This window comes from Xenopus laevis, chromosome 8L (genome assembly GCF_017654675.1).
Source record: "Xenopus laevis strain J_2021 chromosome 8L, Xenopus_laevis_v10.1, whole genome shotgun sequence".
In the NCBI taxonomy this organism is placed as follows: Eukaryota; Metazoa; Chordata; class Amphibia; order Anura; family Pipidae; genus Xenopus; species Xenopus laevis.
Genome location: NC_054385.1, coordinates 6,270,732 through 6,292,898, shown reverse-complemented (window position 1 = coordinate 6,292,898; position 22,167 = coordinate 6,270,732). Strand labels below are relative to the sequence as shown.

The following is a 22,167-nucleotide window of genomic DNA, read 5'->3' as shown; positions in this document are numbered from 1 at the left end:
CCATCCATTCTGTTGCATTGTTTATTTTGTGCTAATGTGCCTTCTGCCCACAGTGAATGAAATACAGGGTGAGGATTTAATGTGGCCTGTGCCTAAATTATCAAACAAAAAAACCTTTTGATTTACAATAAGTGCCATTGGATGCATACGGGTATCTCACATCTGATTTATATTAGGGCTTTTACACACCGGTGACTTTGTTTTCTAGCTTTTTATGATGTGTGTTTAGGGCATGCTGAGTGCTTGGTAAATACAGGGAAAATTAAGCCAAGGCTTCACAGATGTTTTACATTCTGCCATTTGAGGCTTATCTCATCTGCTGGGGGGTGCTGGGAGTTTTCAATAGAGGACAACACACTGCCCATTCCTGCTGAAGAACTTGGAACAACTTGCTTCCTGTACGCTACCATGAGAATGATCTAGGGCAGGCTGGGAAGGCTTAGTAATATAAGTAGGTATTGGGGTATCCCACAAGTGAATCAGCAGTGCCTTACACTTGGGTGAATGCGGCCTTTAGGGCAATTTATAATGATTCTATAAGCTGGTACATGGCCATCTCATGCCAAATTTCTGCCCCTGATCAATACACAGGCTCAGAGTGGGCTGATGGGACACTGGTAGAAAAACAGTGGGCCCCCATGACCCTGGCCTTCTCTCCAGTCGGGTACTGTGGGCACTTCGCTCTCCCCACAAACCCTGATCACAGCCAAAAAGAAAAGGAAAAATGTACGTATGTTTAAGGGATGATGGTGCCGGCCTTGCAGTATAGAGGAACTAGAGACTTGGGCGGAAGCCCTGGTGGGCCCCACACATCTAATCAGACACTGTCAATACAGAAACATAAACTAATCATGTACACACCACAGATATCATCAGTTTGATCTTTTGACCTGACCATCACAGCAACCACTGACCATTTCATGGACAGTTCTCACAGACCTTCTTTTGACTGTTATCCCATTCAATCTTGGCCAGTCTGTCCAGAATGAAATTTGGAGGGACCACAACTACAACTACATTCAGTTCAGACCTACAAGTTCAGGCCGTTAGCTACACCAACAAATCAACATTATTTGAACAATACCCAACTGTCTGCTGATTGGTTGTGTTCCGATTACTCTGTCCAGACTGAGATTGTTATCTATCAGTGCCCTATCATGAAACACGGGGTGCTACTAAAAGTATATGGGTATAAGGTGGTTCAAAGATAAAAACTTACCAGATCCCAGCACATAGTGAGGTCCCAGACAGCAATACTCTAGAGCAGGGGTCCCAAATTTTTTTATCGTGAGCCATATTCCATTGTAAAAAGAGTGGGGGGCAACAAAAGTATGAAAAAAGTTCCTGGGGGTACCAAATAAGGGTTGTGATTTGTTATTTGGTAGCCTCTTTGTAGATTTGCAGTCTGGTTTTATGCAACTTTCTTTGAGGCCACTGGGAGCAACATCTAAGGGGTTGGTGAGCAACATGTTGCTCCTGAGCCACTGGTTGGGTATCACCTCTATAGGGTGTAGGAGAGCAGGTATAGTAGGGGAAGGTTGGCACCACTGCCACTAGCTTGTATCTGGTACCCCTGATCTTTAGATGAGGTTAATGTAGATGCCCAGGGCCTGCCCATACTGGGGTCCCAGAGCATAAATCCTTGAGCCATATTCCCTAAAAGGAAAAGCTCCTGTAACTGTTGATGTGCTGCAAGTTAGAAACTGGAAAGATACAGGAGGAAAGGAATTAAGTAAATCTTATGAGAGACAAATGGCATTTGTAATGGTATGAGAAGGGGAGGATAATATACGGTGTGACTTGCTGAGCCAAGCAGAATTAGCAGCAGTAAAATTCCACGCATCAGTGCCCAGCAAGCCTGCCGGAACCCAACAATGAGTAGAAACAATTATAAAAGAACTCTATTCTTTGCTAATTAATCACAAAATGCTGGCAGCTCTGTGTTTGCAGTTGTACTAATTATTCCTTGTCACTATCCGACTAATAATACGGCACAAAATTCACCCTTTGCCTTCCATGGAGAAGAAGAAAAAGCAAGTCAGTAGCTGCATGGAGGATAACGTTTTATTATATCCATCCCCATAACTGTGTCAGTAATTCTTCCACTGATTCATTTGGATGTGGACAGAGAAGGAAAAGGATGGGAAACAAGGCAAGATCAGGATTGGGACGTAGAAGAATTGGCCATTATGCAGAGAGCTTAATCATGTGTTGCTATTCTAATTATCTCGTAAGAAACAAACATGGATGAGCTTCAATTTCCCTGTTTAGCCCAAGAAATAACATCAACCTTTCCTGAGGGTTTTCAGGGTGCAGCATTGGAAATGTTGGGTTCAGTGTTGGACTGGCCCACTGGGGATATCAAGAAAACTTCCGGTGGGACAAGGTGTTACTAAGCCTTCCTTCTCATCCAACCATTTGCTTTGTTATGGTTATTGGGCCATTCCCAATTTCTATACGAGAAGAAATGGAGGGAAGGATGGATGATGATAATATGTATGGAGACGTGATTAAGAGAATAAGGAAACTGAGTGAAGAGAGAAGGAAAAAGAGTTTGGAAAGTGGGCCTACGGTGATCTACCGCTTGGACTCTTCTAGGGTAGGGTCAGTGGTAGGCTCAACCTGCTCCCAAACAGTACATGCTAATTTAATTAGATAATGAACTGCATGGTCAGCAAAACTTAACAGTTTAAAGAAAGGGTATAAACAAAAGTTCCTAGGCCCCTCTGCCTTTCATTGACAACTTTAGCCAGGACTCTCACTGAGTTCCTACACAAGTCAATCGTTTCCTTTTCATTCTCCTAAATTGAGGCTAAATATCAATGGGATATATATATATAGAGAGAGAGAGGGGGTGTCTCAATAGGCTAGAATAATTGCCACGGTCTCCATCCCAGTATAGCCTCCGACCACCACCAGCCTGGGGATGGTTCCATCAGAGTTGTCCAACCCTACCCAAAACATGCAGCAGAATTCCGAGCTACACAGCCCGGAGAGCTGAAAGGAGAGAACAAATCCCATTATTTCACACAGCTAATCATGCGAGTTCCCAGGCAGCTGTAAAATGCGGGGAAATGAAATTTGTAAGTGAAGTTCCTGAAACGTCGAGTGATAACCACTTCTCTTGTAGAGCTTAAGTCTCTCGTTGGCAAGCTCCATCCTCGCACAGCCACTTCCAACAAAGACGCTCCGTTTCATTTCATCTAAAGTCGCTAAAGTCTTCGTCCTATTGTTTCCCCAATGTAAAGCCATTGCCTCTGGGGGCTCATTAATATTCACACAGGGCTCGTTTATATTTGGAGTGGGTGATATGTAGGATTATAGGAGATAATCTCCCAGTGCGGGATGTCGGAGGCACGTAAAATGGGTACGTTCCCATGTATATAAGAGAATGGCTTACAGACAGCCTTGATTATACATTTTAGGTGTGACACTAGGAACCTATGTTGGATACCATACTTTGGTTTTAACACTTACCCCCCCCCCCCCAACAATGCAGATAGTAGGGTTCTACATTTATCAGTTACATGCCACTTTGTTGAAATACAACTCTCAACATTGCCGTGTGTGGGGCCATCAAATGAGCTTCCCCGATCTATATCTGGCTGAAAGTTGGCCAGATCTTTATTGGGCAGGTTAAAAAAATCCCATCGGATCGCAGCCCCATCTATGCGTGTATGCGGCCCCGTGATCCGACCACCCGTATCGGATCCACTATGATCTGATCGTTGGGCCCTAGGGCCCACAATCGGATCAGCCAATATCGCCCACTTCAATGTGGGCATATCGGGGAGAGATACGCTCGTTTGGCGACATCTCTAAGTCTATGGCCACCTTTACTGTGGCTCTGCATAAACCTTAAAACATCTAAATCTATTTCTGAGAGGCTTAGATCCCCTCACCAAGTTCTGTTGCTACAGTTCTGGAGATATCCAATGGAATTTACTGAAAAATCATGTGCATGTCCCACGGTAGGGGTGCAGTCAAGGGAGGGCAGCCCAAAAATAGATTTTCCCTTCTGGCTGGACAGAATGTTTATCCTGGCCCTAATGCAACCCACGAAGCTCCCAAAATGCTTCAGAACCTCTGGACCTGCAAAGCACCCATAAGTACCATCTTCCCTTTCAGGCACTTACTTATGTTAGAGAACAGACCCCTTATAGACTGCCTGGAGCATTGTTTAATCTTTTTGCTTTTTATGGGTGTGTGTGTTAGACTGTAAGACTATTCACACGCAAAGTGAGGGGTACGGGGCTCAGTTTGAATTGTGGGTAAAAGCATGCTAATTTTTCCTAAAAAGGCATTTTGTCTGGTCACCTACCGATGACATGCAGCGGACATACTAGTAATTAGCTCACTGAGCATGTGCAGTGCCACTGACACCAGGAAGGAGGTGGGGTCAGTATACAGAATCCAAAAAAACAATAAGGCGATATCTGTGTGCAACAAGATGCAGCATTCGAAACACTGCATGTCCCAAATATACCTACAAATATATAAACATATATATATATATATACACATACACACGGGTCTAGATACATGAGATACAGAGTTGAGGAAATGAAATTGCCCCGTGTGCATGTTCCCTTGCCTTGCACTTCCCATTTGAGGAAAGGGTGCCGTTACTTTCACTTTCTTAGGCTTTTTGTGCCAAGTTCTAACCATGTATTAGAACTCCAATGAACAGACTTTGCCTTTACTATCGCAAGGAAGGACATCTCATATTAACAGTTTAATTACCCCGTCTGGCCGGTCTGTTGCGACTCCTGGAGCGACTGCGTTGCCTCTGCAGTTGGGAGCGACCAATTAACCTGTAGTAATAGCTGGGTCTCCCCGAACCTCTCCTGCCATTCAGAGACATTCTGTTTCTTGGCACAACTCTCCTGGGACAAGGGACTGAAAGCTCCAGCTCCCAAATTCTATCCACCTTTCACTCTACGGGTTTAAAGGGGAAGAAAAACCCTCACAGAAGAGGAAAAAGTTGGCAGCTTCTTGCATCCAAACCAAGCTGAAGTTGTGCAGAGAACATTGCTCCGCTGCAGAGCTGGGGGTTCCAGTAGATAAGGGCTCCGCTGCAGAGCTCGCAGGAAGAGAAAGTTGAGCTGGAAAGAGTCCAGGGCTGGAATGGAGTGAATTGGGAAATCTGTCAGAGTTAGAGAAAAACAAACACATCCGCAGGCTGGTGAGACTTTCACACAATGAAAGAGCTGTGTGCCAGAGCTTTTATGTGCTCAATAGAGAGGCTCCCACGAGGAACCCAATAGTGACCCCTGGGGAACAACGAAATGTGCACCAAATGTTGTCCAGTCCCTTGCAGGGTGTAACGTGAGAATGTGCTGAAGTGAGAAGTTTGGGTGCATTAAATGCCACCCCTTCCCCTTTCCTCTCCGATTACATAATGAGAGAATCATAAATACAAAACTGATCTGCCGCCCCTCACCTGTCTCCCCTTTATCCTGGATTGGCTGAGAAGTGCCGAGGTGTGTCCTGGAGAGGTTGGATTATATACTGGAATGTCAGAGGTTACAAGAGGATTCTGGGAGTTATAGTCCAGCCACAGCTGAGTTACGTTGTATTTATCCAGTAGGGAGAGGCTTTTATGGTGATGATGGAGATGCCCTAAATAGTGGGGGAGTGCATGTGTGTGTATTTTGGAAGGGGGACCCAAGTCCGTAAAGTTACACCACCCTCCCTAAGGAATGGGTGCAAAAAAACCCTCATGGTTCCCGGATACTTATAATTCAACACAACTGCAACTCTCAAGAGAAGCTTCAACTCCCAGCATTCCCTGACAGCCTTTGGCATGTTGCCTGTTTCAAGTGAAATCAACAGCATTTTCACTTAAAGGGGTTGTTTGCCTTTAAATGAACTGTTAGTAGTTACTGTTAGTAGAAACCATGCACTGATGTGAATAAGAGACTGGAATATGAATAGGACAGGGGCTGAATAGAAAGATGAGTAATAAAAAGTAGCAATAACAACAATACATATGTAGCCGTACAGAGCATGTTTTTTAGATGGGGTCAGTGACCCCCATTTGGAAAGTGTCAGAAGAAGAATAATCAGATAATGAAGACCAATTGAAAACTTGCTTAGAATTAGCCATACTATAACATACTGTACTAAAAGGCGAACCACTGCTTTATGTTACAGCTGTTTCACCTGACACATCTTGCCTTACTACACACTCTCTCACACAGTTGTAGTCCCGCTCCCCCATATCACTTTTCATTACTATTCACATACTCTGCAATTTTACGTAGAAAAGAGTTACATCTGCAGGGGCCACATGATTTCCCATTCTTCCTACATGAAGCTGTAGCTCCGCAGCCCACGTCTTGCTCTGTCCCTTGACCTTTCCAAACCCCACTAAAACTCTACACAGCAATAAAACAAGGGATTAAGAACCATGTCAGAAATCATGACTGCTCCAGCAAGGGATCAAGTGCTATATATTTATGATATTTATTATATATATACAGCCAGAGCTAATAAAAGGCTCAGTGCATGGAGACACAGCCAGATAGAGGATTTGCAATGACATTTACGCAGAAGAATAAGCCAACAATCACTCTCCATGGATTGATTGATCTACTGGTTACTAGGGTCACTGAGGTATAGTAGGGAGAGATGGTGCCTATAGTAACAGTGGTTAATAGTCTCTGGGAAGGGAGTGTGACTGTGGGATAGCAGGTATAGTAGGGAGAGATGGTGCCTATAGTAACAGTGGATAATAGTCTCTGGGAAGGGAGTGTAACTGTGGGATAGCAGGTATAGTAGTGAGAGATGGTGCCTATAGTAACAGTGGATAATAGTCTCTGGGAAGGGAGTGTGACTGTGGGATAGCAGGTATAGTAGGAAGAGATGGTGCCTATAGTAACAGTGGATAATAGTCTCTGGGAAGGGAGTGTGACTGTGGGATAGCAGGTATAGTAGGGAGAGATGAAGCCTATAGTAACAGTGGATAATAGTCTCTGGGAAGGGAGTGTGACTGTGGGATAGCAGGTATAGTAGGGAGAGATGGTGTCTATAGTAACAGTGGATAATAGTCTCTGTGAAGGGAGTGTGACTGTGGGATAGCAGCAGGCCTGGACTGGGAGTCAAAATAGGCCCTGCCATTCCAAGTACACAGAGGCCCAAACAGCCCCCTACCAGCCCACTATATGTTAACTTTCTATGGGACCCTACATCAGCCCCTCTGGCATTTGCCAGAACCCACAGATTGCCAGTCCGGGCCTGGATAGCAGGTATAGTAGGGAGAGATGGTGCCTATAGTAACAGTGGGATAATGGTCTCTGGGAAGGGAGTGTGACTGTGGGATAGTAGGTATAGTAGGGAGAGATGGTGTCTATAGTAACAGTGGGATAATAGTCTCTGGGAAGGGAGTGTGACTGTGGGATAGTAGGTATAGTAGGGAGAGATGGTGCCTATAGTAACAGTGGATAATAGTCTCTGGGAAGGGAGTGTGACTGTGGGATAACAGGTATAGTAGGGAGAGATGGTGTCTATAGTAACAGTGGATAATAGTCTCTGGGAAGGGAGTGTGACTGTGGGATAGCAGGTATAGTAGGGAGAGATGGTGCCTATAGTAACAGTGGATAATAGTCTCTGGGAAGGGAGTGTGACTGTGGGATAGCAGGTATAGTAGGGAGAGATGGTGCCTATAGTAACAGTGGATAATAGTCTCTGGGAAGGGAGTGTGACTGTGGGATAGCAGGTATAGTAGGGAGAGATGGTGCCTATAGTAACAGTGGATAATAGTCTCTGGGAAGGGAGTGTGTCTGTGGGATAGCAGGTATAGTAGGGAGAGATGGTGTCTATAGTAACAGTGGATAATAGTCTCTGGGAAGGGAGTGTGTCTGTGGGATAGCAGGTATAGTAGGGAGAGATTGTGCCTGTACTAACAGTGGAATAATAGTCCTACTTTCTATACAGACCACTGACAATCTGTATTTTGGCCTAGGCCTTGGCACCACAGAGTAAATGTTGAAGGACACTGGAGTAACTATAGAGGCAGAAGGCCCAGTGGAGGGCCCAGACCACGTGGGCTGCTTCCTCCATAGTAAAAAATAAATCCTTGTTCCCCAGTTGTACCTGTAGGAGATGAGCGGGGAGTTGGGTAGGAGTTAGTTTGTGTGCCAGGCCACTGCCGAAGGGGGTCCAACATATTCCCTGACTTTGCCTCACAGACCAGCCACAGAACTTCCTTTAGAAAAGTCAAATGCTCCTTTTATTATAAGGATTAGTCTCTGCTGGGGAGAGAAGTTGGGAATTTGAGTTTTTGCCAGGGGGGACCATTATTAAGAAATATTACATTATGGAGGCAGAACAATCAGCTCCCTGTGCCTTCTGTGCTGCTTTGTGCCGTTTGCCAAGTGCAAATATAATTTACCGCATCTGGAGTTTAATGGGAAACACCAGGAGAGCCGTGCGGGGGCAGAGAATCGGCCAATAACATGATACATACTTTGTCTGAGGGCTGGCAGGGACTTCTGGGAGTTGTAGTTGATCCTGGTTGGAATGAGTTTCCTACAGTAAGTAATAACAATCAGTATCAATCTGCACCGTGATAGATCCAACATGGGGGTCAGGTGAGTAACGGAGGAACAGAACCCGGGAGGCAGAACATATGGATCAGCACTTTTATGCTTTACTTAAAGGGCACTTGCACCCAACACTCAGCTTTTAGCACCGTGCAAGTAACATTAGAGTCGGGTTGTTGCTGATATTACTAATTGTACTTCCTCATCCAAGTATCGTTGTCTTTGCTGCACAAAAGGAAAAAACTGCTGTTTTTTTGATAAACATAAGGGAAGGGTTGTCCCTATCACAAGCTGTCCCCATAGAAAGATAAGGGCCACACAACTACACCCAGGTGACTCTGCACAAAGATGGACAAACCCACTTGCCCGTACTTATATACACTAGCCATTTCTTCTCCGTTTCCGGCGTTACCCTAAAATGGAATTAATCAACTTAGATGGTATATTCACCCTTTAATCTTGATTCCTGAAGTTTGTGTTCCCTTACTCAGTGAGTATAAGACGTACTACTGTGTTTCATTTATAAACAGTGGGCAAATTTGCACCTGGGCAGTAACCGATAGCAACCAATCAGTGATTAGGTTTTTTTTTTACAGCCAGCCACATTTTGAGGACTGAAAGCGAGCATCTGATTGGTTGCCATGGGTTACTGCCCAAGTGCAAATTTGCCCACTTTTTATAAATTAGCCCCGTTATCGAAGTCTTATAATTTGAAAAAAGTTTCTTCAACTTTTACTGAGCATGCTCCTAGACTAATGATGGGCGAATTTCTCCCGTTTCACGAAATTTGCGAAATGCTGAAAACTTTGCGAAACTCAAATTCAAATTTTGATACCGCCGTTAAAGACGAATAGTGGTGACGCGCAACGGTTTTGAGGTGAGCGACATTTCGGACGTGCGTCCCAATTTTTTAAAAACGTGGAAATTCGGCGTGAATTAATTCGCCCATCACTATCCTAGACCTACTGAAGTCCTTAAGGGGCTGTACACCTTTAAATGAACTGTTAGTATGACATAGAGAGTGATATTTGCAATTGGTTTTCATTTTTTATTACTTGTGGTTTTTGACTTATTTAGCTTTTTTATTCAGCAGCTCTCCTGTTTGTATTTTCAGCTGGTTGCTAGGGTCCAAGTTATCCTATCAACCATGCACTGATTTGAATAAGAGACTGGAATATGAATAGGAGAGGCCTGAATAGAAAGAGGAGTAATAAAAGGTAGCAAGCAGATGGGGTCAGTGACCCCTATCTGAAAGCTGAAAAGGAAATTAATTTAAAAAACGATAAAAATAAAAAAATGGAGACCAATGGGAAAGTTGCTTAGAAGTAGCCATTCTATCACATACTCTATCAGTAAAAAGCTACGAAAGGATTTTCAGTAACCTTTCCCCCGGGGTGCTCCAGCGCCTACAAAACCCCCCTAACCGAGTCGTAAGGATGACAGATGTATTATAGGAGTTACTAAGTGAAACCTCTGGGCTGTTTCCAGAGCAGTTTCCAGAGGAGAGAGAGAGATGAAAGGTCTGGAAAATCTGATCAGCCAATCGCAGGAAGCCCCGGGGCACGAAAAACCTCATGTTGCTACAAAACTTACATTTGCTTTTTATTTATACTGACTTTATACAGACTGTAGATTCCTACCGTTAATAATTTGCATTTAAATATAAGTGTGTGTGAGAGACGGAGACCATAGTATGTAATAGAGCAGCGCCGCCTAGCGGACAAAGACATATTTTAATTTTCAGGATTCCATTAGCCAAGAGAATATAAAGTGGAGTTTTTTTTTCCCTGTAAAGCCATTATCATAATGCAGCATTTTGCTGTCAGGCGCTGGCAGACGTCGCATTTCAAGCCTGCGTCGCGACTCCCTAGAGATGCTCTTAATTAATTCTGTCACTGATTTTCGGATACATTTGGTGGGTGATTCAGAAGCGCCGGGGCCGCCGGTTACCAGCGTGAAGGCAGAAGCCGCAGTCAAAGGACTCCACCGCCAGTACCTTTCGTTTTGTGTAATACAAAGTGAGTGCAACTGTCGGGAACACAGAGTTTTCTTATTAAATTGCACGGGACGTTGTACTGAGTCTGTGCACTGGAGCCGGAACACTTCAATTAATTACAGCGCCGAGATGCAACTTTGTATCACGCCATTTATTAGGTGCACAGAGAGGGTCATGAAAAAAAATGGAAATATAATATAGTGAATAAAGTACCCCCTCTTGTTAAATATAAGGATATTATAAGTTACAGAGGAGCTCCATGACCATAGTGTTTTTATACAGGTCATGGGACTCTGAGCTTACTTCTAATATCCTTATATTTTGCAACAGGGGGTACTTTATTTATTATAACACACAAGTTTCAGTGAGTCATGTGACAGAAATGACATCAGAACGCACCGTTTATAACTGATGACATCAGAACTCACCATTTATAAGGATATCATTTACAAGATATTCATGGCTTTTATGTATTATATAGTGACTAAAGTAACCCCCTCTTGTAAAATATAAGGATATTATAAGTTACAGAGGAGCGCCATGACCATAATGTTTTTATACAGGTCATGGAGCTCTGAGGTTACTTCTTATATCCTTATATTTTGCAACTGGGGGTACTTTATTTATTATAATACACAAGTTTCAGTGAGTCATGTGACAGAAATCACATCACTAAGTTCTGATTATAACCAATGACATCACTAAGCTCTGATTATAACCGATGATATCACTAAGCACCGTTTATACAGGATATTCATGGCTCTTGTCTATTATATAGTGAATAAAGTACCCCCTCTTGTAAAATATAAGGATATTATAAGTTAAAGAGGAGTGCCATGGCCATAGTGTTCTTATACAGGTCATGGAACTCTGAGGTTACTTCTAATATTATATTATATTTATAATATAAATATATTTATTTTGCAACAGGATATACTTTACTTATTATAACAAACACGTTTCAGTCATGTGACAGAAATGACCTCACTAAGCCCCATTTATAAGGATATAATTTACAGGATATTCATGGCTCTTGTGTATAATATGTATACATACAGACACACACACATATATACAGTATATTGGTTGTACTCTCCAGTAATTCTAGGCTCTTCCAAAGATATTGGGCTGGTGCTCCTCGTTCTCTTCCGCTACCCAGTGATCCCCCCTTTGCTTTACTGAGGATGGTTCACTTTTACATTAACTTTTAGTATGTTATATATTGGCTAATTCTAAGCAACGTTTCAAATGCCCTTATTTTTTTATTTTTTTAAAGTTTTAGAATGATTTTCCTTCTACTGACTCTTCAAATCAGGGTCACTGACCCCATCTAAAATAACAAATACTTTGTAAGTCTACAAATTTACTGCTATTGTTACTTTTTAGTACAGGTATCCGAATTATTATTATTATATTATTATATAATTATTATTATATATTATTATAAGACCATCTCCCATAGACTCCATTTTATCCAAATAATCCAAATTCTTAAAAATAATTTCCTTTTTCTGTGTAATAATAAAACAGTCCATTGTACTTGATCCCAACTAAGATATAATTAATCCTTATTGGAAGCAAAACCAGCCTATTGGGTTTATTTCATGTTTATATGATTTTCTAGTAGACTTAAGGTATGAAGATCCAAATTATGGAAAGATCCGTTATACAGAAAGCCCCCCTGAATCCATTCTGGATAACAGGTTCCATATCTGTACTTGTCTTTCTATTTAGCCTTCTCCTATTCATATTCAAATCCATGCATGTTGCTAGGGGAATTTGGACTGATGGCTGAACTTTCAATTCATTTTTTTTTGGGTGGACTATACTCCTTTTAGTATGATGTAGAGAGGGCTATGCTGAGACAATTTGCAATTGTTTTTAATTTTTTATTATTTGTGATTTTTGACTTATTTAGGTTTTTATTCAGCAGCTCTCTGGTTTGTAATTTCAGCCATCTGGTTGCTAGGGTCCTAATCCCCCTAGCAACCATGCATTGATTTGAAAATGAATAGGAGAGGCCTGAATAGAAGATGAGTAATAAAAAGTAGCAATAATAATACATGTGTAGCCTTACAGAGCATTTGATTTTTAGATGGGGTCAGTGACCCCCATTTGAAAGCTGGAAAGAGTCAGAAGAAGACAGCAAATCATTTGAAATGATAAAAAATAAATAATGAAGACTAATTAAAAAGTTGCTTAGAATTAGCCTATTACAATAAAAGTTAAATTCAAGGTGAGCCACCCATTTAAGGGAGCCTCCCGGGGCTTTAAAACCTACAAAAACAGCGACTAATGAATGGCAGCCGACATATGGCAAGAATATCACGGCCCTGCGTCCCTCTAATTTCTCATTTCAAAGCTTGTTTTTAAGCCGACGTTTAGATCAGGTGGGGGAGTCATTTGAAAGTAATTAGGGGCTGCACCAAGGCAAGTTATATGAATATGTGTGTGTATAGCTTTATATTATATACTGCCTCCTGGTAATACTGGTGACAAGTGGTAGTGCAGGTGACAAAGCTATCAATTCTATCAGGCAACTGCTGCAGGGAAATCTCTAGAACATCTCTCTGGTACGAGGCAATACTTCCCCCCTGAATCAATTACTCTTATACTGTGAACCCCCAGAATAAAGATACATTAGAGGGTCCAGTATAATTAGCTCCTGTGCTTGGGGGAAAGTGTCTCTTCTCGGCCGTTTTCCCTACAAATCTCCGCGTGATTAGTGAATTTATAAAGCTTTCTGCGGGTTTTCATTCTCCTGCGCTTTCCATGGGAGGGGAGCCAGAGAAAATCAATGCGCTGAGCGAGCCAAGAAGGTGGCAAATAAGAAAAGTCTATAAGAAAAGTTGGCTGAGATCCTATTACCACCTTCAATTTGTTACAACTTCAACCGCACTGATAATGAGATCTTCCTTTGCTGCTCAACGATAAGAGGTGAAGGTCGTCAGTATGATGTAGAGACGGATATTCTGAGACCATTTGCAATCGCTCTTCATTTTTTATTAATTCTGGTTTTTGACTTATTTAGCTTTTTATTCAGCCGCTCTCCAGTTTGCAGTTTCAGCCACCCGGTTGCTACGCTTCAAATTCCCCTAGCAACCATGCATTGATTTGAACGAGAGACTGGAATATGAATAGGAGAGGGGCCTGAATAGAAAGATTAATAATAAAAAGTAGCAATACAGAAAAAAAAGTAGCCGTACAGAGCATTTGTTTTTTTAGATGGGGTCAGTGACCCCCCATTAAAAAGCTGAAAAGAGTCAAGAGAAGAAGGCAAATGATTCTAGTAGCAATTTCTGCAATCGGGCAATCACCCAATGGGAGTCATTTGGGGTGGGGGTATCATCTGAGTCTCCATAAGACCAGACTGGACAGTACCCCTAATAACCCCACCCATGCCATAATCTATTTGGGCACCTCATTTAATGTTCATAATCCTCATTTCTAATACCAGATTTGTTGTGTCTGGTTGTGATTAGTTGTGATTTGGGGGTGACAGCCTAATGCAGGTAATAGGTGAGGCAAAAATGTCTTCCCACCCAACTGTCAGTTCTGGGGAAATCACCCAATGGGAGTCATTTGGGGGTGTTCCTTGTATCATCTGAGTCTCCATAACACCAGACTAGACAGTACCCCTAAAGAGTCTTATTTATGAAACCATCACACAATCGCTGCGGCTGATAGTCTGGACAAAGACATTGGCATGTTCTGGGCACAAATCACTTATAAGCTCAGCTCAAAGACTTGCTGAAATAAACGCGCCATTTAAGTGAATTTCAGCGCCTGAAAATGACTCATACGTTCCCCGGAGACGCCGTGTGGTGGTATTTGAATACATATACATATATAGTGGAATTTCTGCTCCTCACTCACAATCACTTTCCTCCCCCCCCCATCCTCTCTCTCTCCTCAATAATTTATTTTCCCTCACGGACCCTATTGGCTCTGACGAAAAAAAGGAGCCGAGCTATCGCCGCAGAGGCAGATGCAATCGGTTGGGAAAGGAATTTTTCTGAAAATTGTCTGAAATTGCCAGAATTTGCTTCTTTGTGGATCAGTTATAAGTTACTGGCCATTTCTGTAGCAATGCTGCCCCCTGCAGGAAAGAAGCAGAGCTGTTTTATAAAGGGATATAAGAAATAGAATAGACTCCATTATTATTATTATTATTATTATTATTATTATTATTATTATCATCATCATCATTATCATTTGCACCAGCAGCTCTACTACTCTACTCTACTCTGAATCAGAACCAGGACCCCCCATGACTATATATTTGTGCAGGACATGAGTCTCCATTTATCCCCCCCCCTCGCAAACAGTATGGAAGTGGCAGATTTATACAAATGGCCCCAGAAGTCTCTCTCATTGGCCACATTACAGCACAAAGAGGGGTCATGTCACTGCTGTCTCCATCTTGCCCTGCTTTACCCTCTGTTCTCTCTGGGACACTTCATTATTTTTGTAATACAACAATATATATAACAATATATAGATTTGTTTCACATTTCACATCTCAGGGGTATCACTGATTTATAATCTTACTGACACATCAATCAAGGCACCCCCCTTTTTGTCTAGAGCATTTTGCCCATGTCAGGAATATGTGGGACTGGGCAGTGAGTAGACAGGGTGGCATGAGACTGGGCAAGGAGTAGACAGGGTGGCATGAGACTGGGCAAGGAGTAGACAGGGTGGCATGAGACTGGTGGGGCAATGAGTGGATAGGGTGGCATGAGACTGGTTGGGCAAGGAGTAGACCGGGTGGCACGAGACTGGTTGGGCAATGACTGGATAGGGTGGCATGAGACTGGTGGGGGAGGGAGTAGATGGTATTTTGAGACTTGTTGGGCAATGAATGGATAGGGTGGCATGAGACTGGTTGGGCAATGAATGGATAGGGTGGCATGAGACTGGTTGGGCAATGAATGGATAGGGTGGCATGAGACTGGTTGGGCAATGAATGGATAGGGTGGCATGAGACTGGTTGGGCAATGAATGGATAGGGTGGCATGAGACTGGTTGGGCAATGAATGGATAGGGTGGCATGAGACTGGTTGGGCAGGGAGTGGATAGGGTGGCATGGAATTGGGGCTGGGCAGTGGGTGACTACAGATCCTTGTTATTAGGGTTAGATAGTGAGAACACAGCGCAACACAAGATAAGGACACACAGTGAGTGGAAATTATACCATGTGTTAGGTAGGGATGCAAAGTAAATTGAGTAGCATTGGATTAGGACTGGGCAGTGGGTGGATAGAGAACTTTGTGATGTGGGTTAGACTGTGAGTAGACAAGGTACCATGTAACTAGGGATGGGCAGTGAGTAGGTAGGGTTGGCATGGGATTGGGAAATAAGTGTATTGGGTGGCATGCAACTGAGTCTGGGATGTGTGTGGATGGATAATCTTGTGGTGAGGGTTAGACATTGAATTGACAGGGTGGTATGAGAATGGGACTGCACAGTTAGTGGGTCAGTAGGCATGGGACTGGGCAGTGTACATAGAGAATCTTGTAATTTGAGTTAGACAGTGAGTAGACAGTGAATAGACAGGGTGGTTTGTAGATGGGTAGTGAGTATGGGGTAGTGAGTGGCTGGGGCTAGAGACTGGATATTGAGAGTACTACCATGTAAGGATATAAGGAAATACTCTATATATGATACATATATTGAGAGGGTTAAATAAATTAAAGTTTAAAGGAGAATTGTCTTCTTATTATCCCAATAAAATGAGATGGGACCCACAGGGCAAAAGAGTGTCGAACTCAAAGCAACTCATAAGGCTCTCCTGTCCTGTCTACATTTCTACTTTCCCTTTAATAGGCATCCTGCCCGGCCATGGCAGGAATAAACAGGAATAAACAGGAACATTTCTTCATGTCTCTGTTACATGTAATTAGCGACTGTGTTTCTTTGCTGACTGGTGTAACTACTGATTGGAGGCTTAAAGCAAAAAGAACAGGAGGTTGGGCAGAGCATGTGGGTGCCGGGGTGCAGGACGAGACGGCATATGCTGCTGCTATTTAGCAGATACGGCAAAACAGATGCACCACTTGCTAAAAAGAAACAGTTGGGTCATTGGGGGGGACAGGGAAAATAACTTGCAGCTGCCGCTGCTCCTGATCAGCTATTGTGTCGCTTCATTCCCGGACTTGTCAGATCCAAACATAGAACTCGCCGTCGAAAGATCCGAACGTCATCAATTGTGCCAATTACAGCTGTGCAAACCCTCCCAGCAACACTGTGGGTAGAAGGCGAATAAAACTGCAAGAAAAGTATGTGGGCATCAACCTTAGTCAAATGTATGATGCACAGACTTGAAGGGGTCGTTCACCTTTAAATTCAATTTTAGTATGATGTAGAGAGGGATATTTTGAGACAATTTGCAATTGGTCTTAATTTTTTATTATTTGTGGTTTTTGAGTTATTTAGCTTTTTATTCAGCAGCTCTCCAGTTTGTAATTTCAAAAATAAAATCTAGTTGCTAGGGCCCAAATTCCCCTAGCAACCATGCATTGATTTGAATACGAGACTGGAATATGAATAAGAGAGGCCTGAATAGAAATAAAAAGTAGCAATAACAATACATTTGTAGCCTTACAGAGCATTTGTTTTTTTTAGATGGGGTCAGTGACCCCATTTGAAAGCTGGAAAAAAATGCTGCGTCTTGTCTCTAGCTTGTATTTATAGACTAATTAAAGGCACACAAATAAGAGATTATAATATTTCCCACTTGGGCAGATTTACAAGAAATATTGTTTCTACTTACAGACCTGCCTGTATTATTATTATTAATATTATTATTATTATTATAGAATTGTGGTTAGTACAGGGGAATACCTTTGCTGGTGTATATGAATGATATGGCTTTTTATACAAGCTATTAGCAAAGTGGAAGGGTACATATATTTATATACATGATAATGGATGTTAATTCATTGATTCGTGATCTAACCAGCAGCCCATTGGCCCCTGTATGGCACCAAAACTATTCCCGTCCCACTGATTTATGACTGGGGATTATTCCGTTATTGATTATTATTTCAGTCTCCGGTACTATTATGGTCTTTATGTCAGTGCTGTATGTCTCTACACTATTTCCTATGGGCAAGGCAAGCACCATGGCAGCTCTCGCTCACAGGCATTCAGCATATCAGGACTGGCAGACCCACACTCTTCTATCAGCCTCAGGAATAGGCACAAATTGCGCATGAGTAGGTACAAGTGCTTGGAGCTACACCTGATATTAGAAACAGAGGTACTTTCAACATCCAGAGCCTCATGTCCTATCAAACTAATTACTCCTGTATGTTAATCATAAGAGGCCGCAGATACTGTATGTATAATATATATATATATACTGTATATGGCTGACATTAATGAACACTTTCCCCTTGGAATAATTGCCTGGCCGGCTCTTTCATACAGACGCCTGTGATTCTGCCAGATGAAGACGTACCCCAGGGGGACGCACAGACCTTGAGGTCGCCCCACGTTCTATTTCTGGAAGCCAGAAAGTAAAATCACTGCCTTTGTCTCTACAGGAGCCGTGCCAGAGATACAGGACTATACACACAGACATATATATAATATATATTGTAACTGTCACAAGGCAGAATTTAGTCCCGAGCTGGAGAAGGTGGCCAGGCCCAGCACAAGCACAAAGCTGATAGAACAATCCCGATGTGTTTGCCCATGTTTCATGGGCAAGTTATAATATAATTATAGAATGAAGGAGATTCTCAGGCCTCACATTGGTCTGGCTTGCCGTTGCCCTAAAGTTGCCCCAGTCTGTACATATGACTATGCCGCAACTGTATCTCTCCAGCCCCGACACCTGCTTGGATTGGAGTTAAGGGAGAAGGAAAGGCTAAAATTAAGTACGTTTTATCAGAAAGGTCTATATAAATATACCAGTTAACCCTCAAAGTAATGCTGCTCTGAGTCCTCTGTCTCACATCACATTTCTTTCCTTCTATTGTGTACTCATGGGCTTCTGTATCAGACTTCCTGTTTTCAGCTTAAACCTCCAGGGCTAGGGCTTGAGCATGCTCAGTTTGTTCCTCTGCCTGTTGTAATCTGAGTCCAGAGCTATGAGTGAGCAGGGAGAGACTCAGGCAGGAAGTGATGTCTCACCAAGCTAACATGGCAGCTGCTATTCTAAACAAACAGAGCTCTAGAGCTGTATGGTAATGATTCTGCAGAATAAATATAGTCTTATAGCTTGTACTATTGTGGTTAATCTATTGCCAATAAAATGCTTTCCTTCTCCTTTAATCACAATGCGCCTCCGTGTTCCTATCTAATTAGCCGTGTCGCCCGGATGAGTCAACGCATCGAAAGTCAACAATTGTTAATGGGGAAAATAGATGATCTGAGACACAGAACAGTTTCCATGCCACAAACGAAGCTCCAGCGCTGCCCTCCCCAGGGCTTGACTAGGAACAGGCTCATGAAGGGAGATAGTGTTGGATACATGAAGCCTTTATCGATGGAGAATATATTCAGTTCATTCACCCAGGAAGGACAATGGTGAATACATTTTCATTGGTTGGTGTACATTGTTCATCCCTCAACGCTTTAGCTCCCATTGAACTTTCTCTTTAATAAGGGCCAAATAAAGGGCTCGATGGGATAAGAGTTGAAATTCCTGCCCTTCTCCAATACCAAATAATTGGCCAGCTTTAATAGCAAAGTTAATTGATGCAGTCCTCGCTCCAAACACGTGAATTCCTGGAGTTGTGATCTGATTGTTGAGCCCTAGGGTATGATGATTGGATCAGTCTATCAGCCATGGCAACCTCTCCAATTAAGCAGATCTGCCCATGTATGGCCACCGGAACTTCCCGCTGCTATAGATTTTCACCCCGGCAAACTCCGCAGGCCTGAATTACTGTGGTGAGTCGAGACACAATTTGGACAGAATCGATTTCTCAGGGACACTTCAATTGAAATGTTCTCAGTCCTTCATCTTCACAAGGCCCAACAGACTTGTGGGTTTAATTCCGGTTTGTATTTACTGGACTTACATATGAGCAGCCTGTCTGTGCCGCATCTTCGGTTCCTAATTATTTGCTGTGCTTAGAGATGGAAATGTGTGCTCACGAGAGATTGGGAAATGTACTTGAACCTCAGACTTGGAATCATTTCAGATTTAGAGAGAATATAACAGAACAGTTTGACACCAGCAGAAGAAGTATTTGTACATCTCCAGAGTGGCAGTGTAAATTCTGCCTTTCTAGCTAGTGATCTCCCTCTTCTCCATTAATCTAAATCAATTCAGCACAATTTACCAAGCTCTGGCATTTATATTCTATCTAAAGCCCAGCCAATCTACCTCCTGAGTCATGCCTCTCTTCTTCTCACCAGCTCATCTTATCTACCCCCTGCCTTTCTTCCCTCTGTCCAGCCCATCTTATCTACCTCCTGCCTCTCTTCTCCCTCTGTCCAGCCCATCTTATCTACCTCCTGCCTCTCTTCTTCTCACCAGCTCATCTTATCTACCTCCTGCCTCTCTTCTCCCTCTGTCCAGCCCATCTTATCTACCTCCTGCCTCTCTTCTTCTCACCAGCTCATCTTATCTACCCCCTGCCTTTCTTCCGTCTGTCCAGCCCATCTTATCTACCTCCTGCCTCTCTTCTTCTCACCAGCTCATCTTATCTACCCCCTGCCTTTCTTCCCTCTGTCCAGCCCATCTTATCTACCCCCTGCCTCTCTTCTTCTCACCAGCTCATCTTATCTACCTCCTGCCATTCTTCTCCCTCTGTCCAGCCCATCTTATCTACCTCCTGCCTCTCTTCTTCTCACCAGCTCATCTTATCTACCTCCTGCCTCTCTTCTTCTCACCAGCTCATTTTATCTACCTCCTGCCTCTCTTCTTCTCACCAGCTCATCTTATCTACCTCCTGCCTCTCTTCTTCTCACAAGCCCACCTTATCTACCTCCTGCCATTCTTCTCCCTCTGTCCAGCCCATCTTATCTATCTCCTGCCTCCCTTTACCCTATGTCAAACCCATCTTTTCTACTGTATCTCTTGTCTCCCTTTATCCAGCCCATCTCATCTACCTCCTGCCTCTTTTCTTCCTTAGCTTCTCAACCATCTGCCTCCAATCTCCCTTCATGGATTCCAGCTAATCTACTTTATTCCTCCTTTATCCCATCTGGCAGCTAATCTACCTCCGGCCTCCCCTTTACCTCTGTCCAGCTAAATTGATCTACCTACTGCCTACCCTCACTCTCCATCTAGTTACCCTTTAAATTCCTTAGCCTACATAGTTTCAGCATGAGATATGAGAGAAAGAACAATGTGAGTCTACTATCTTTAAATGTGAAAAGAAATAAAATCAATACCTTCCAGTAAGTATCTCTGTTATTTTTAGAGTCCATGCAATTATTTACAATTAGGCACATAGGTTCTAACTCTGCCAAGGGCAATCGGTAATACAATTTTCAAATAGAATGGAATTCTGACTGCTCCTATCAATTGGTGTGACGAAACACTGATTGGCTCATCCACATGCACCTATATAACTGGTCCCACTTGAGGAATACATTTGCAATAAGAGTAGAGGCCAGGTAAGATAACAGTATTATCAACGGATGCCTTGCCTCTCTGTAGCTCCCCAACATGAAGTAAATAGGTCATAAAGGGTAAGCAGGTCTTCTGCTATTCTTAATGGCAATTTGGCCACCCTATAACAGAAATATGTACAAGGGCAGCACACAGCTATAGACCATTGTTTAACATGAGCTCAGGACTTTTGATGAAAATGCATTCTGCCTATTCTTTTAACTAAAAAGTCATACAAAAATGTTTTTTTCCCCTGAACCGCCTCCCCCTGTAAACAGGGTAATTTGTTTAAAGGAAGATTATGAGCTCTGTATAAACAACCGCCCCCTTCCTTAAGCTGCTGTCTCTGTCAGGCTTTGAGATAAGGGGCAGCTCATTTATAGAGGGCAATGAGCATTTAACACAATAAGGCACATGAACAGAAGTCTTTACATACAGAAGCAATCTTTACGTGTGGCTTTGGAGCTGTGAGAAGTTAACCCCAGCAAGGACAGGGGGAAAGTCCTACCCACAGACGCCTGTAGATCTTTACATTCTAAGTCTCTGCCGCTGCTTTGGAAAAGAAGGGACCACTGGCAGACTAGGGCGTAGAAGAGATGCCAGCCTGGGTGCCCCTTTATCATTTCATGAATAGTGAAGGAATTCAGTTTACGAAAAAGCAGATGCATTTTTGGCAATTTATCCTGGATGAAAGGAAAGCTTAATTGTGCCGAAAGCGATTACATGACTCACGCGCTTTAAATATACAGGAGAGACAAAGTGGCCCTTTGTTAGATATCAGACGCGGCATTTACGGAGATAATGCTCCTGAGACGTAACAAGGGAATTTGCATTAACACCAACGCACCCCTCGTGTACCACAACATCATTTGCAAATAAACTAGATATACGTATATATATATATTAATATATAATAAACCTTGCAAACAGTGGAAACTCTATTCAAATAATAATCTGCTCTTGATGTAGAGTCTTGTAAAGGTGCTGGCTATTAAAGCAAATTAAGGCCCAAGATTCCAACAGGGGTAGAAAGGGAAAAAGCCCCCATG

General features: G+C 42.8%; 1 protein-coding gene across 8 annotated transcripts in view; it reads right to left on the bottom strand.

Annotated features, from left to right (window-relative positions):
• Positions 1-22,167, bottom strand: part of LOC108698203 (disabled homolog 2-interacting protein) — a 253,072-nt gene that overhangs the window by 177,414 nt on the left and 53,491 nt on the right. Inside the window, exon 1 of one of the 8 annotated variants that reach the window (XM_041572373.1) lies at positions 4,744-5,256. The exons of the other annotated variants lie outside the window; for them this stretch is intronic. Coding sequence (XP_041428307.1) covers positions 4,744-4,864 — 121 coding nt within the window. The 5' untranslated portion in view covers positions 4,865-5,256. Of the gene's footprint in view, positions 1-4,743; positions 5,257-22,167 lie in introns of those variants that run through there. 8 annotated transcript variants of the gene reach the window in all.